This window comes from Gorilla gorilla, chromosome 6, assembly GCF_029281585.2.
Source record: "Gorilla gorilla gorilla isolate KB3781 chromosome 6, NHGRI_mGorGor1-v2.1_pri, whole genome shotgun sequence".
Lineage (NCBI taxonomy): Eukaryota > Metazoa > Chordata > Mammalia > Primates > Hominidae > Gorilla > Gorilla gorilla.
In genome coordinates this window covers 150,807,654-150,823,405 of record NC_073230.2, presented here as the reverse complement: position 1 = coordinate 150,823,405, position 15,752 = coordinate 150,807,654, and the positions used below count along the sequence as shown (strand labels likewise).

The window sequence follows — 15,752 nt, the reverse complement described above, 5'->3', positions numbered from 1 at the left end:
AAATCAAACAGATTTTAACAAATTGCTTCTCTTGCCAAAGTTTCCCATTTGCTAGAACTAGAGATTATTCATCAAAATAGCTGTGACAGTTTAAACACACCACTTGTCTACACACACAAGACATAGCATACTTAGAATAGGAATAGATCTCTGATTTGATGTCCCAGTAATTTAGAGATTGATGATATCCTACCGATACTTTAAGGAGCAGACATTTTAAAACGATGGTACAGACCCACTAGTCTGACCTTTTCTCTGTTAGTCACAGTTGGGCTGTGGTCATTCCCGGAGTCCCTAAGATTAGAACAGGTAATGGGTCACCTGTGTGACCTGCACCAAGGCCAGCCCCACTGCCCCCGGCCACAGAAATAAGATCTCTCTCTCTCTCTCTGTCTGTCTCTGTGTATGTATGTATGTGTGTATGTCTGTTTCTGCCTCTCCCACATCACACACATACACACACACACACACACACACACACACACACACACACACACACAGCGCCTCACTGGGAAGAAATAAGCAGGTATGGAGGAGACATTCTCAGAGATGGATCTCTACTGTGCTCCGTCTTGACTTCTTTGCTGTCAGTGCTCCAAGGGATGAGCTCTGGAGGTCATCAGTAACTTGGTCAAACATCCCCAGCTACTTCTTCATCCTTCTGATCCAATCAAGAGATTCCTACACTGAAGTTTTACCTTCATAAAACATTTTGTGATTTTTTTGAAATGTGGTAAAGAAGAATTTAAGCTCTTCCGCAGGAGGTAACTACTAGAAACTGAAGATAAACTGTCAAAAGTGGCTGTTTCTAAGGATGGAGAAAGGGATGGCGGGGTTAGAGGAGGTGGTTGCTGCACAGTGTGTCTTGCATGCAATTTGATCATTTAACTTTTTGCCATAAATACATACTTATTAAAATGTTTAAAATAAACTTTTTAAATGTAATCAAGCAAACACAGAAATGCACATATTTTTTTAAACTGGCGAATAAAGTGCTTGAATCTTTTTGCTCCCTCATCTTCATTTCCTGACCTCTAAACTCTGGAGGCCTCTGGGCTCAGTTCCCCCAAATTTTCCTCTTCTCTGTATGCACTCTCTGTCTTGGAATATCACTCAGCCCACAGCTTGAAACACCAACAGTAAGCTGGTAGCCTCTGAATTTACATCCAAGTCACAGAACTTTAACTTACACTTCAGATTTGCAACTGCCTTATCAAATTGCCTCTGGATGTCTAACAAGGCTTCAGTCTTAACATGTCCAAAACTTCCCCATCACATCACTCCTCCTGTGATGTTTACTATGTCAGGAAATGGAAACAAGTGAGTACTCCTCTCTTTCTCTGCAACCCCACATCAAATCCATAAGAGATCCTTTCAGTCCTATCCTGCCTCTGAAGGCAACAGCCTCCTCTTCATGGGCATCTCCTGCTCTTCCCCTTGCCTTGTTGCTTTCTATTCCACACCTAGTAACCAGTGGGATCCTTTTAAAAAGTAAGCCAAGGCCAGGTGCGGTGGCTCATACCTGTAATCCCAGCACTTCGGGAGGCTGAGGCAGGCAGATCACTTGAGGTCAGGAGTTTGAGACCAGCCTGGCCAATATGGTGAAACCCTGTCTCTACTAAAAATACAAAAATTAGCTGGGCGTGGTGGTGGGTACCTGCAATCCCAGCTACTGGGGAGGCTGAGGCACGAAAATCACTTGAACCCGGGAGGCAGAGGTTGCAATGAGCTGAGGTGGCGGCACTGCACTCCAGCCTGGGTGATAGCGTGAGACTCCATCTCAAAAATAATAATTGTTATTATTATTAAATAAATAAATAATAAAAATAAAAAGTCAGTCAGATGCTGACATTCCTGGACTCAAATCCTCCAGTGCCTCCCAATTCACTCAGAAGACAGCCAGCCCCCACACAGGCCCATGGGCCACATGGTCCATCTCCAGCCTGTCTGACTCCTGCCGTCTTCCCCATCAGGCATTCTGCTCTAGTCTTCTCACTATTCCTTCAGATGCCAAAATCTTTTTTGCCCCAGAACCTTTGCTCCTGCTGGCATGTCCTTTCTCCACATCTCACTCGCCCCATCCCTTCCTGCAGGTGTGTGCTCAAAGGTCACTTGTCAGAGAGGTCTTCCCTGATAATCCTGAAGAGTACCCACACTCATTCACTGGCCCCTTGCCTTGTGTCACGTCCCTTCACAGCAAGAATCCTTAAATCATGCATTATATATTTAATGGTTCATTTTTAATATTGTCTGTCTCCCTCACCCCACCCCCAATAGAATCTAAATTCCATGAGGAGAGGGGCTTAACTCTTATTCGATGCTCTATTTCCATTACTTGGATCAAGTCTTGGCACACGGTAGACTCAATAAATATGTCCAGAGTGAATCAAGTATGTTAAATATTCTATCTATCCCCATGATGTACACCACTGCAGAATGGATAGCTTTTATGAGGTTTCAAACTTAATTTTCAGCCCCAATACAAATTTAAAAGGACTAAAAGGGAGGGATGTGCTGATTTTAAATAATGTATTAATTTTTAAAATCTACATCATTCTATGAATCTCTATGCCATTTCTGGCACAAATTGAATGTAACCTCTGCGGGATATGATTTACTGTGCTTTAAACTTGGGCCACACCAACAAGCACCTGTAGCACAGATGACTCGGGAAGGAAATACTAGTGCAGACAGGGCTGATACTACAACTAGTGTGGTCTAATGTATAAAGTGGATGTTAGGAAATAGGGAGACTGGAGCGGATGCACCCAGGATGTCCCTGTAGGCACTGGGCTTTGGGTCCTCTCAGAATCTTGACTGCGGAACTTCAATTCACAGGACAGATAAGGGTATAGATATTCCTTAGACCACTACAAAGATTATTTTCTTCATCTTGTCCATTCTTAATTTCATCCCTGCAACACCTCGGCTTGTCTCACAGTTTGGATTCTTGTCTGGATCACCAGTATTTGTCTTGGTCAACTAATTATGCATATTAATTATGAATGCAGAGCTACCTATTCCTTATCTCTATGGAGCACTGTTCCTGCAAGATAGAATAAAATGACTCAATGATAGAAAGATGCTGTTTCTTCTTTCTTTATATACAGTAAATATATATTTCTCATGCAATTTGAATGAAAACTCACTTTTTTGAGAAATTAGATAAAATGATTTTAAAGTTCACATGGAAAAATAATAGTCAAAGAATAGGTGAATAATTCTTTTAAAAGACAGTAAAGGAACAAGACTACTTGTCATGGAAATAAAAGTTTAAAATATATATAATAATTAGTGTGGTACTAGTGTAAGAACAGACGGGTCAGTGGTGAGTGATACATACAGAAATTTACTATTGTACTTAAAGGAGAATTACAAGTCATAGGAAGTGAAATAACTATTCAATAAGTCATGCAGGAATTATTGATTACTGTTCAATGCAAAATTTTTAGTCTCACTTCTTACCACATATCAATATAGGCATTGAATAGATTAAGAAATTAAATGTAGGAAATCAATTTATAAATAACCAAAAAAAAAAAAAGTGAGCTGGGCACGGTGGCTCACACCTGTAATCCCAGCACTTTGGGAGGCTGAGGCAGGCAGATCACTGGAGGTCAGGAGTTCGAGACCAGCCTGGCCAACATGGCAAAACCCCGTCTCTATTAAAAATACATCAATTAGCTGGGCATGGTGGCGTACACCTGTAATCCCAGCTGCTAGGGAGGCTAAGGCAGGAGAATCACTTGAACCCGGGATGCGGAGGTTGCAGTGAGTTGAGATCGTGCCAGTGCACCCCAGCCTGGGCAACAGAGCAAGACTCCGTCTCAAAAAAATAAAAATAAAGTGAATGTTGATCAAATTTTTGTGGGGGACCAACTTTCTAAATGTCAAAGCAACATAAAAAGTCACAAGAAAACTGATTCTGTAGCAAATAAATGGCATTGGAAACATACAACACTTTATATTAACAATTAAATAATATTAAGTATTACGGCAGACAAAAGATTAATATTCTTTTGCAGAAAGAACTCATACAAATTGGTAATGAGTATTGGGCATCACAGACAGATGGTGCAAATGAGCAAAGGACAAGCGAGCAAAGGGCATGATGGACAGACGGTGCGCTGAAGAGGAACCACAATTCGCCAATATGTAGTTTGAAAACATTATTAGAGATTTAATTACAAAACAGAAACAGAAACAAAATGTTATTTTCATCTGACAAATTGGCAAAAAGAATTTTAAGTGGCAATACCTCATTTAGACAAGGGTGAAATGAAATTGATACTCATATACACTGGTGAATCAACAATTTGGCAGCACAATCAAGAGAACCTTAAAATTGTGAACGCACTTTAACCCAGCATTGCTACCTTTAGCAAGCTATCCCATAAGCCAGCCACCTGAATGGCAGATCACATTTGCCCTACCTGTCACCCCTCGTTCTATATTTCATTTCTTGCCTTGAAGCTGTCTTCCCTGCCTGGCTGTGAGCCTGATGAGAAGGAGCGTCTGTTTTTTTCCCAGCTGTCCCAGTGCTATGCGCAGGGCTTAGTATCACGGGGCTTAGTAAGAATGATATTTGGTCAAAACTTTAGGCACAACAAAAAGGGAGGGTCTTGACTATCTAGCAATGAAAGATGACTAAGTAAATTATCAAACACACATACAATGGAAAACATACATAAGAACGATGCCGGACACTCCATCTCAAAAAAAAAGGATGCATATAAAAAGTTTCTAAATCGGATCTCAAAATGTTCATATTCTGATGTTAAGGGTAAAAAGAACACAAAATGGATATAGAACATAAATTCAACATGTAAAGATAAATATATCTATTTTAAGATATACAGTCCTTCCTCGGTATCTGTGGGGACTGGTTCCAGGACTCCCATGGATACCAAAATCCATGGATGCTCAAGGCCTTGATATAAAGTGGCATAGTATTTACATGTAACCTAGGCACATCATCCTATATACTTTAAATAATCTCTAGACTACTTACAATACCTAATACAATGTAAACAGTCATTCTACTGTATTATTTAAGGAATAATGACAAGAAAAAGTCTGCGTATGTTCAGTGCAAATGCAACTTTCCTAGGCCTAACTACATAGTACCTGTCAGCAACAAGGTAACATTACCACCGATGATGAACCTGTGAAGGTGGAGGGCCGACTGTTCTATTATATTTATGTGCCTTCAGATTAAAAAAATGAGAAGTCTAATAGGGGTACCATGAATAAACTTGGCAAGTAAACCTCCCACACGGAGAGATTTGACAAGCAAGAAAATGTGCTTGTCTCAACTGGGTCACTAGGTGAAAGGAGAAAAAAGTCTTGTCCAAGAATGTGAACTACAAGTCAGTATTGAAGCTAGGTTGCGTGGTTGAATGAACCTCAGTGGAGAATTTATTCAAAGCAGTCTCAGGTTGGTGGTGCCTCCAGATGGCTGACAAAAGCAAGTCAAAATGTCCTCTGTGAGAACTAGACCTCAGCGGGGACCAGCAGCAATTGTGAGTCACTACGGCAACATTAAAAACAAAAAATTTTTGCATCCTAGAATTGATGAAATAGGATCAGCAAAATCTTAACAGTGGCCAACTCAGTGGTGAGATTATAGATCAAAGGTATTTTTCTGTATTTGATATAACATAGACATATTTAGTATTTGGGAAAGTAAAATAAATGTTCAGTGTTACACATATGGTGTCCTAGGTGAAATCATTTTGAAATATTACATCAGACTAGGGTCCCTGAATAAGATTGCCCCTTCCTCTCTTCTTTTCGTCAACAGCAGAGCTGTTCTAATAGCTAAATTCAATTAGTTCCCTCCCTATCATCTTGTGAAATTCAGTCATCAAAGAGGAGATAACTCTGATGGTCAGGTATACTACCTCAATCAGACTGTGAATGCATGTACTAAGAGGGATGTCATCACTGTCATTAACACTTTCCAACACCTACTATGTCCAAGATATTAGATAAAGCCTGACAAGAGGGCCCATTGCACAGAATTGTCTCTACTTTCATTCATATATTTAATTGACAAGTATTTTTGGGCACTTATTATGCACTAGGAATTTAAAGATAGACATTGTGGTTCATAAGCCAGGATATACACACAAATGAAGACTGGAGAAGGCCATAGCCTTAAGGTTTGGAAATTTTGCTTTTCTGTTTATATAAAAAACTGATTGGGAGGGGAATTATGAGCTTATTTCCTGGTATATACACAGCTTGAGGGTATTAAATCTAGGATGTGCTGGGGGGGTGGGGGTGGTGGAAGGTGGCTATTCCTACAAAAGATCAGGACAAGGAAGTCCCTCCAGGGAGAAAGAGAAAGTCCATCAGCCCTAAAGCCAATGGCTTTGGAAATTGTTTATTCTCTACGAACCTCTACTTTATATTTAAAAATAAAATTGTGAATGCCTCAACCTGAAAAGCTTTGGCTATGGCCTGATCCTCTGAAGTAGAGGGCTTTGGAATCCGGCTTGGAGTAGTTTGGATATAGCCTAGTCTGGTGTGCCTTTGAATGAGCCAGATAATGCCGTGGCCCTGGTGTTGGCTGGACCATGCCTTGGGCTCCCCATCTATTTCAGTGACTGTCTACATACTCCAGGGAGTGAGCGTTGAATGGTCACCTACTTGCCCTTATAAAGTTGCCCTTGTAAGGTCGAGGAAAGGCTGAACTAAATATGTAAATAATGAAAGTAGACCCTGTTCTTGGGGGTAAAATGCTGCATAAGTACATTCTTTATTGTTATATCATAGATTTTAGATTAGAAGTGGCAGCCTAGGGCAGTCATTGATTATCTTCTGAGGGATAGGGGTTAAATCACATTATCATTGCAGTGCTGGCGTGTAGGACACGGAGGTTCATAAACATCCCGTGGAGTAGCACCCAGCACATAGCTCTACTGGCTCCTTTTGCGAACAGGCAAACCATGGAGCCTTGCTGAACCCTGGATGAACTGTGTACCTCCTTCTCTTGCCACCTCCTTCTTTCTATTTTAATAGCTATTCCTATTTTTATACACATCTCCTCTTAAAGAGTTACTTAGCTGCTAGATTTGCCTCAAGGATTGAAGCATGTAAAATTTATTTTTAAATATAAAATGGGGGTTCACAGAAAACCCCTAATCAATTTCCAAAGCCATCAGCTTTAGAGCTGACTTTCCTCTTTCTCCCCTGAGCAACTTCCTTTTCCTGATCTTCTGAGGGAATATCCCTCGTCCCACAAATGCTCCAGCACCTCCTAATTTAATACCCTCAAGTTGTACATATACCAGGAAATAAACTCATAATCTCCATCCTAATCAGTTTGTAATATAAAAGGAACAACAAAATTCCCAAACTTTAACCCTATGGCCTTTTCAGTGTTTATTGATGAGTATATTGCAAACACCTGGGTAGCCAGGGCGCCTCTGCTTCACTCCTCTGCTTAGAAGCAGCTTCTGCCACACATCCAGGATTATGTAATACATATCTGTCACAGTCCACAGGACCAGGGGACTTTAAAAAATAATGGTGACATAAAAACTCACAGTGGTAGCTATACCACGGAACCCTAGGTGATAAGGCACCTCCACCCGCACACAGGTGTATGCACGCAAGGATGAACGTTCCGGCCGCACGCGTCCCACACACGGACGTGCACACGGGCGCCTCCGAACAGGCTCGCGGTTCCCGAAGCCGGCTCTGCGGACGCCTGCTCTGGCTCCGTGGGAAAGGCGCCTCCGCGGCGGGGCCCCGGGCAGCGCCAGACCCGGCGGGCGGCGGCGGCGTTGGCGCGGCCAGGCGAGGGGGGTTCCCGCAGCCCGCCCGCCCCGCCCCTCGCGCCCGCGGCTCCGCCTCGCCTCGCCATGGTGGAGCAGGGAGACGCGGCGCCGCTGCTGCGCTGGGCCGAGGGTCCCGCCGTCTCCCTGCCGCAGGCCCCGCAGCCGCAGGCGGGAGGCTGGGGCCGGGGCGGCAGCGGGGGCGCCCGGCCGGCCGCGGAGCCGCCCCGGAGGCGGGAGCCCGAGGAGCCGGCAGCCCCGGAGGTGCTGCTGCAGCCCGGGCGCCTGGAGCTGGGCGACGTGGAGGAGGACCAGGTGGTGGCCGTGTTCGTGGTCACCTTCGACCCCCGCTCGGGTGAGGGCCGCGCCCGGGCCAGGCGCGTGGGGAGGGTCGGGGTGCCCCCGGGCTTTGGGGGCGCGGGGGAGGGGCTCGCTGCGCGCGCACCTGCCCTCCCGGCCCCGCACCCCGCACCAGGGCCGGCCCCGGGCTCCCGGGCTCGGGGAAGGGCGGGGGTCGGCCAGTCCTCAGCTGTCTCCCTCGGGGCGCAGCTGGGTGCTGGCGCGCGGCCTCTCGGAGCGGCCCCGAGGGCTTTGTTCCAGCCCCGCCGACCTCCTCTCCCCTCCCCTCCTCTCCTCTGAGTCCCAGCCCCACAGTGGTGTTCGCACTTCAGTGACAGGGCATCCGGTTTGTGGCCACGTTGGGTTTTGTTTTCTTTTCTTGGGGGCTAGAAGATTTTTCACGTTGTGCAGAGGAAACCTCCCGGGCGAGCGCCCTGAGCTCCCCGGGCGCCCCCCACCCCGTCCCCCGCTCCCCGCTCGCCCCCCACCCCGTCCCCCGCTCCCCGCTCGCCCCCCACCCCGTCCCCCGCTCCCCGCTCGCCCCCCACCCCGTCCCCCGCTCCCCGCTCGCCCCCCACCCCGTCCCCCGCTCCCCGCTCGCCCCCCACCCCGTCCCCCGCTCCCCGCTCGCCCTAGCTCCCCGTCGCTTCCTCTGGGGTAACTTTCCTAGCGGCCAAGTTCACTTTCTCTGACTGCGTTATTTTGAGGAATTAACGCCGGGAGCATTAAGGGATGGGGCTGAGGGATTCAGCTGAAGGCTGATTAAAGGAGAAGCCTCCCCGGATAGGCTGTCTTTCGGAGACGCTTGGAGAATTAAAGTCTTATCCCACATAATCTTAGCCTAACCACCCGGCAGGGGGGTGTGCGTTTTCCAGCTGAGAGTCCACGGGGGACAGAAAGTGGAAGAACGACCCTGCGCGCCCAGGAAGCCCTGGAGGGTCAGCTAGGGACTTCTGACTCTGAGAGCCGCTCTGCTGTTGGGGGTGGGGGGAAGGAGGTGTCATCGCAGGAGTCGTGGTGTCAGGGCTTAAGGAAACCCAGGTGTGACTGTCAGTGTCTCCAGGGCAGCTGCTGGAGTGTGGAGTGCCTGTTCGTGCGGGAAAATATTGGCTGCTTTCTGGGATGAGGTGGGATGGAGTGGAGGAAAAAAAGGGGTTAGGATCTGGAGAAGGGGAATCCGGTATGGCAGCTGATGATGGGTTCCAGGCCGGTAACTTTGGGGTTCTCAGCTGTAGGACACAGGAAGAATGTGGGATTCACTGTGGAGCTCCATTTGCAGGGACAGAGTTTGTGGGGACAGTTCAGGCCTTTGTGACTTCTGCTTGTTCCTTTGCCACCTTCCATGGCTTTCAAACTCTTTTGACTGATCTATCATGTGAAGTTAATTTTACATCACAACCAATATGCTCACATACACGTACAGTACTTATCTAACTGAAATAGACATTTCATGAAGTAGTGCTGACTCCTTCTACATGTAATGCATTCTTTTTTCTCTCTCTCTTTTTTTTTTTTTTTTTTTTTTTGAGACAGTGTCTCACTCTGTCGCCTAGGCTGGAATGCAGTGGCTCTTTTCTCTTTTTTTTAAGTGTTCATCACACATGCTGGTTGACTCGCATTTGAGATTCCTAGATACCAGTAGTTTGAAAAATATTGGTCTTTTTTGACCAAAGTAACCCGTAATGCTAGACAAAAACCAATACTTTGTAACTAATCATATTGCTTATACTGTACCCCATCATTTACAGGTAAACAGCTACCAGCATTTGACTTATCCTGGGAAATATTTCAGAGTAACTAGAAGGAATGGAAAGGGCACATTCACACGGTCTGATTTAGTATTGGTAGCTCCAGTGGTAGAGTCTTAGGGAAGGGAAAGAGAAAAGAAGCTTTATACTAATTACAGACAGATAGGGTGGATAATACTGATAATTGATCAATTATTGATATTGGCCAATTGATATCTATCAATTGATAAAAGCGCCAGAGGGCTAGTACCTGCCCCCATTCCTTGTCAGTCACAGGCAGTGAGCATGGCTTTGTGAATTTGTGTATACGGAGTGTGTGTGTGTGTGTGTGTGTGTGAGAGAGAGAGTGATGGTTTTCAGACTAAGGCTACTGTGCAAAGAAGGGATTGTAACACATTCAGACATTTTGTGCAGGCATTTTACTATAATGCTGTTTGATTTATTCTGATCACTGCTCTGTAATTTGATGATCATTTATACCCAATTTGTAAATGAGGGAACATACCAGGGATGGTTAGGTAATTTGGGAATATTAAGTAGCCAATAAATACTTGACTGTAAGTCCCATTGTCTTTCTAGTATACTATGCTGCCTGAACCCCTGCTCCCTGGCATCTGATCCTTACTTATCCAGGGATGGAGGAGGAAGGAGGGAGGAAGAGAGAGCGCAGTGTGAGAGGGAGCACTTGTAACTTTGTTTTTTTTGTTTTTTTTTTTTGTGGGGGGAAAGCAGTCCTTTACTGACCATAAATGTGTTTGTCTCTTTTGTCATCTATCCTAGTCCTAAATGGCACTTTGCTTCCTGTAAAAATACTCTGATAGATCTTGTACCATATAATTTTATTTTATATATATCTTAAAAGTAGGAGATGTAGTGAGTGAATGCTACTGAGCTTCTGAGGGCCTCAAGGTTAGCACTAGGACAGGGCCTCAGAGAGTGCCTGATGTACCCCTTGTGTGATGGTTCCGGTGGAGTGAGGCCCATAGTGGCACAGTGAGCTGGAGGCATCACTGGCCCAGCATCTTCCCCCCTTTACTGCTGAGGCAGATCTGCTATTTGTTCCTATTTAATATTGGCCCACCCAGACTTTTGCCCCTCCTTCGCCTGTGTTGCCAAAAGCGGTAAAGTGAATATTGACTTCTTTACCAAAATTAGAGCATATTTTAGACGTTCTTACATAGGTGTGATTTGTCTGCTGTTTAGTTTCTCTCGCTGGCCTGCCTGCTTAGCCACTTCCCCATGTCTCTCCCACCTGTGTCCTCGGTTTCCACTCCTAGGAGATACTTCCTCCCCCCACCCCACACCCACCTCAACCCTCCGCCACCCCATCACTTACTGCCCAGGCCATGGCATTATGTGCATCTTCCCATGTAATGTGGGTAACTGTTGGCATGTGTCCAAATCAGTGTGTGTGCATGAGAGAGAGGGAGAGTGTGAAAGAGGAAGAAGAGAATTCATAGCTGTACATTCATTAGGAAGTAGAGTAAGAGGGAAAAGGAGGGGTGGATCCTTGTTAGAAAGGGTGTGTGTGTGTGTGTGTTTGAGCAGGAATATATGCAGTGATTCTCTAAGGTGTGGAAATAAGAGTAATCCTTTTGCACTTTTAGATACAAGTTTTGGAAAGCTAGGCTGGCCATCTGTGGGAAGAATCAGAGAAAGAGTCTTAAAGCTTATTTCCATCAGACTCATGGATTGAAAATTATGGTTGCTGAGTCTACAGGTGACATAAGAACTAGGGGCTTCAGGTTCAAAGTGAGGCTTAACACATACACTCAGTCCTCATCTGGAGCAGGGGGCCCTAGGATGGTGGTGCTGATCATCTGGGCCACAAAGCTGCTATTGAAACCAGACCCAGATGCTAACTCTGCAATCTGGGTGGAAGATGTTGGAAGTGAGAATATTGCTGTTTCATTTTGTTCAACTCCATGATTTAGAGCCTTGATTTTAATTTTACTTCATTATTTGGGCTTCTAGTAAAATGTTCTTAGTCTGCTTAATTAAAGGAGAGGATATTGTCACACTTGGGGAACACCCCTGCCCCCAGATGGTGGCAAGAGCGGTATCACCGTGTGGCTGAGGACTTGTGTGTGGGCAGGATGGAGGCCGATGAAGCTTTGAACATACAATGTCTGGACATCTTTGCATCTGCCTCATTAGACTGTTTCTTTATAAGAGATTCACTTTACACTGCTGTGTTTAGAGTTTCATTGTGGGTGTCTGGGAGAAATTCCTGTGCTCCCTGTGTTTGTACTGGGGCAGCTTGCAAGAGGAGGGGTAAGGTGAGAGGCAGATCACCTGCTGAGGTTTTCAAGATGTTTCTCCCTTTCTTCTTGGGAATGAATTTCTACCTGTTCCTCAGCCTCTAGCCAGTGCCCAGATTACATCTAAACACCTATTTAATTTAATGTATCCGAGCGCTTCTGTGTTTATGTCACATGAGTATATTTAAAATCACACACACTAATTTTAATCTCTGTAGATTCCCTGTATAGTCTATGAAACATAAACATTTTTTTTTAAACAATGGAGATGATGGAAGCCCAGTGAGAATAGGGCTAGGTCTGGTGTCTGAGGCACCACTTGGAGCGCTGCCCAGGTCATCTGACTCGTGGCAAATAATAAATGGCTCCAGCAATGGGTGGGAAAGTGACAAAGTAGAATGTGAATGGAAAATTTGGAGGACAATTTTAAGATGCAAAGAGCAGTCGTAAGCATGGACAGCTCAAATGCAGGCAAAGAAAAAGCCTGTTCTGATATCCGGCCAGAACGTCTCGCAGGAAGAGAAACTCTGTCATGTCGCCATCCTTCCCCTGTATTTCCACCAAATGCCAGTGGAATACAATTGTGGTTCATTTGCTTAATCCCACCTGGGTAGAATCTTTCCCAGGCTGTTGGCGATTCACCTGCTTGTGGTTTTCAGGGAGAAATCAGTTTGTAGCCGTCTGCTGTGAAGTCAGTTTCTTCTCTTGAAAATTGAGGAGGGGAAAATAAAAATGGTAATTGTAATACCCACCACCTCCTGAGTGCCTGCTGTGTGCCAAGGACTGTGCCACATGTTTCAGTGACCTGCCTCTGATCCTCCCAACAGGCTTCACATAATCATGAGAAAAACAGGTGCACAGAGCCATTAAGTTGTCTAAAGTTAGGGCCAGAGCCCAAGTCTACCTGCACCCCTTATCCACACCACACTACCACCCAGTGGAGAATGATATGGGATCTGTGAAATGGAAGGTCTTTCTTTGTAAAGTGAATGCATTGGAATTCAGCCATGGATTGGCATATAGCTGACTTTAAATCAGCAGGATTAGCTTCTTCCTGACTCAGGATTCTTTATCCTGATGCTTTTCTCTTTGCTTTGGATGTGCTCTCAGCCTAGGTGGTTTTAAGACTATTTCAAACCGTGTAAGACCCAAAGTCAACTCACCTGGGTTATTTACTTTTCTGATGTTAGGGTCTGAACCAAATACTCTTTGGAGGTTTCCACCTGTGGGATCTGGTGGCCCCTTTAGGTGGTTATGTGAAGGGAATGTATTGTTGGGACCTAGAATACTCTTTGATTCATGCCTTTATTCCTAAAACAGGTTTTGTTTTGACTTCCTGATTACAATCAGGGCATATGTATACACAGATGGGAAGAAGCCCGTGGAAAGAGTAAAACCTCAGGCACGTGCTGGGGTGGGAGTTCCACTCCTGAGGTCAGAGGAGCTGGAAGAGGATCTCCAGCTGAGGCAGTCTCTGGATAGGAAATGAAGAGCTCAGGGGGAAGTGCTTGCTTGGGAACCATCTAACAGAGGAGGAAGAAGAAATTCACATATTTCCCATTAAAAAGAGATTGTTTTGGTTCAAGATCATTGCTTTCTCTGTTTTAAATATTTTGAGGTGAACTTTCTAGCAGACAGCAGTTACTGCAGTTGATGTCCAATCTCCCTAGGAAATAGTGATGAATTTTAAGACAGCTGGGGGTTTGGTCATTTCTCATTTAAACAGAACTAGTTTTGGAAGACAGAAGCAGTGGTCAACCTAGATAGGACAGCCTACCTCTGGCCTAGTGCATGGGCTTATAAAACCCCAGCTCTGGGAGGCCCTGGTGCACAGAGCTGTCAGGCTGACCTTTGGAGCTGTGAAGTGGCAGGGTTCAGACCATCTGTACATCCTCAGCCAGGCGCGACACTGACCTTCTGGCTTTGCCTGGGTAACTGAGCTGCCAGCCTCATAGTCGGTTAGTCCAAGTTCCTTTAAACACAGACATATTTGCCTTTGCATGAGCTCAGCACCTGGCAGGCACCGCGCTGCCAAGTTGCGCTCCACCAATATTTGTTCAATGACCAGCTGAATGTACACAATGCATATTGCCACATTTGTGCCTCCCGTGGTCATGTGAATCCCTCCTCAGAAGTTGTCTTTGCAGTAGAGGCTAGGAAGTGCCTGTAAGTACCTGTAATAGGTCCAAGTCATGGTCCAAGATGAGAAAGGACACAGAGATGGAAAGAGAGCAAGTTAGGGGAGAAAAAGGCACTTGTCACTGGCACCTCCTCTCTTTGATGGACTAGCCGTGAGATGACCTCTTTTGTTGAATCTTCCAGGCCCCAGCTCCCTGGCTGAGTTCTTAATACAGTGAGGATATCTGGAAAACCTAAAAGCATGGAATGTGAAGACTGAGCCTGGGATAAGTAGCAGTCAGGATGAGTTTCTTTCGGGTATTGAATGGCATCCCATAAAGATTACTGATTATGCAAAATCACTTTCCATTAAGCCTCCTCAAATTCCATATGTAAGCTGGTTTTCATTTGTAATGTTTCTGTAGGATAGCTTCAAGCCCTGATAGCGCTTCATTCCCTATTATCTGTGATACATTGCCTCAATTATTTTTGGCTTTTGCAAAGTCCTTTATGCTCTCCTTTTTTTCACATTGCTGTTATTTCAATTATTTTCCCCAATTTGTAAGTTGAAATGTTTTGAAAAGTTGAAAGAATAGTGCAGTGAAAACCTGTATGTCTTTCACTTAGAGTCCCCGTTTATTGACATTTTGCCCCATTTGCTTTATTCTTACATAGTCACTTCCCCTATAACATGAAATATATGTTCCAAAAATCACTGTGCGGCAAAAAAAATCATGAAGTAAAAATCACAGGGCTTATGAGAAAAACTTTGTCAGTGGCACATTTTTTTTTAAAAAAGATAGGAACCTACCAAAAACTATAGGACAGTTTTGCATATGATAAATGGTTAAGAAATATATACTTAGTAAATGTGGAACTGTACCTTTAAAAGACCTGGTGTTTGTATCTGGAGGTGAGTCCTGAAAGGATTGAGCCTGTGAATTACTATGTGTGGTGGGAAGGGGGCTGTCTGAAATCAGAGGCAAAACTGTGACGCTAGAGGTGCATGGCATGGCCCAGAACGAGGTGACCTGAGGTAGCAGGAGAAGCTTAAGGTGGGTGTGTTTTGTATATTCCGACATGGCTTGATTCAGCTGGGTGTAGTTTTCCACATTGACTTTGTGTTTTTCATGATTGAAATCACGCATAAGCAAATGTCAAATTCCCTAATACATCGATTGCTTTGGAACAGATTCAACAAGCATTATAGCAGAACTGTGTGTGGAGATATAAATAGACTTTTCTTTTTTTTGCTGAACTATTTGAAAGTAAGTTGTGGATGTCATGGCATTTCATTTCTAAATTTTTCGGTATGGGCTAGGCGTGAATATGTATACTAACGCCTGTAATACCAACACTTTGGAAGACAGAGGTGGAAGGATTTCTTGAGGCCAGGAGTTCAAGACCAGCCTGGGCAACATGGCGAGACCTCATCTCTATAAAAATTTAAAAAATTAGCCCGGCATGGTGGCGCATGCCTGTAGTCCCAGCTGTTTGGGAGG

At 44.9% G+C, this 15,752-nt stretch overlaps 1 protein-coding gene across 2 annotated transcripts in view; it reads left to right on the top strand.

Moving 5' to 3' along the window:
* Positions 1–7,821: 7,821 nt before the first annotated feature.
* DENND11 (DENN domain containing 11) overlaps positions 7,822–15,752 on the top strand; it is a 49,200-nt gene continuing 41,269 nt past the window's right edge. The window contains exon 1 of one of the 2 annotated variants that reach the window (XM_055346429.2): positions 7,822–8,139. In XM_055346429.2, coding sequence (XP_055202404.1) covers positions 7,872–8,139 — 268 coding nt within the window. In that variant the 5' untranslated portion in view covers positions 7,822–7,871. The remainder of the gene's footprint in view (positions 8,140–15,752) is intronic. The other variant, XM_019031213.4, reaches the window with a different exon arrangement.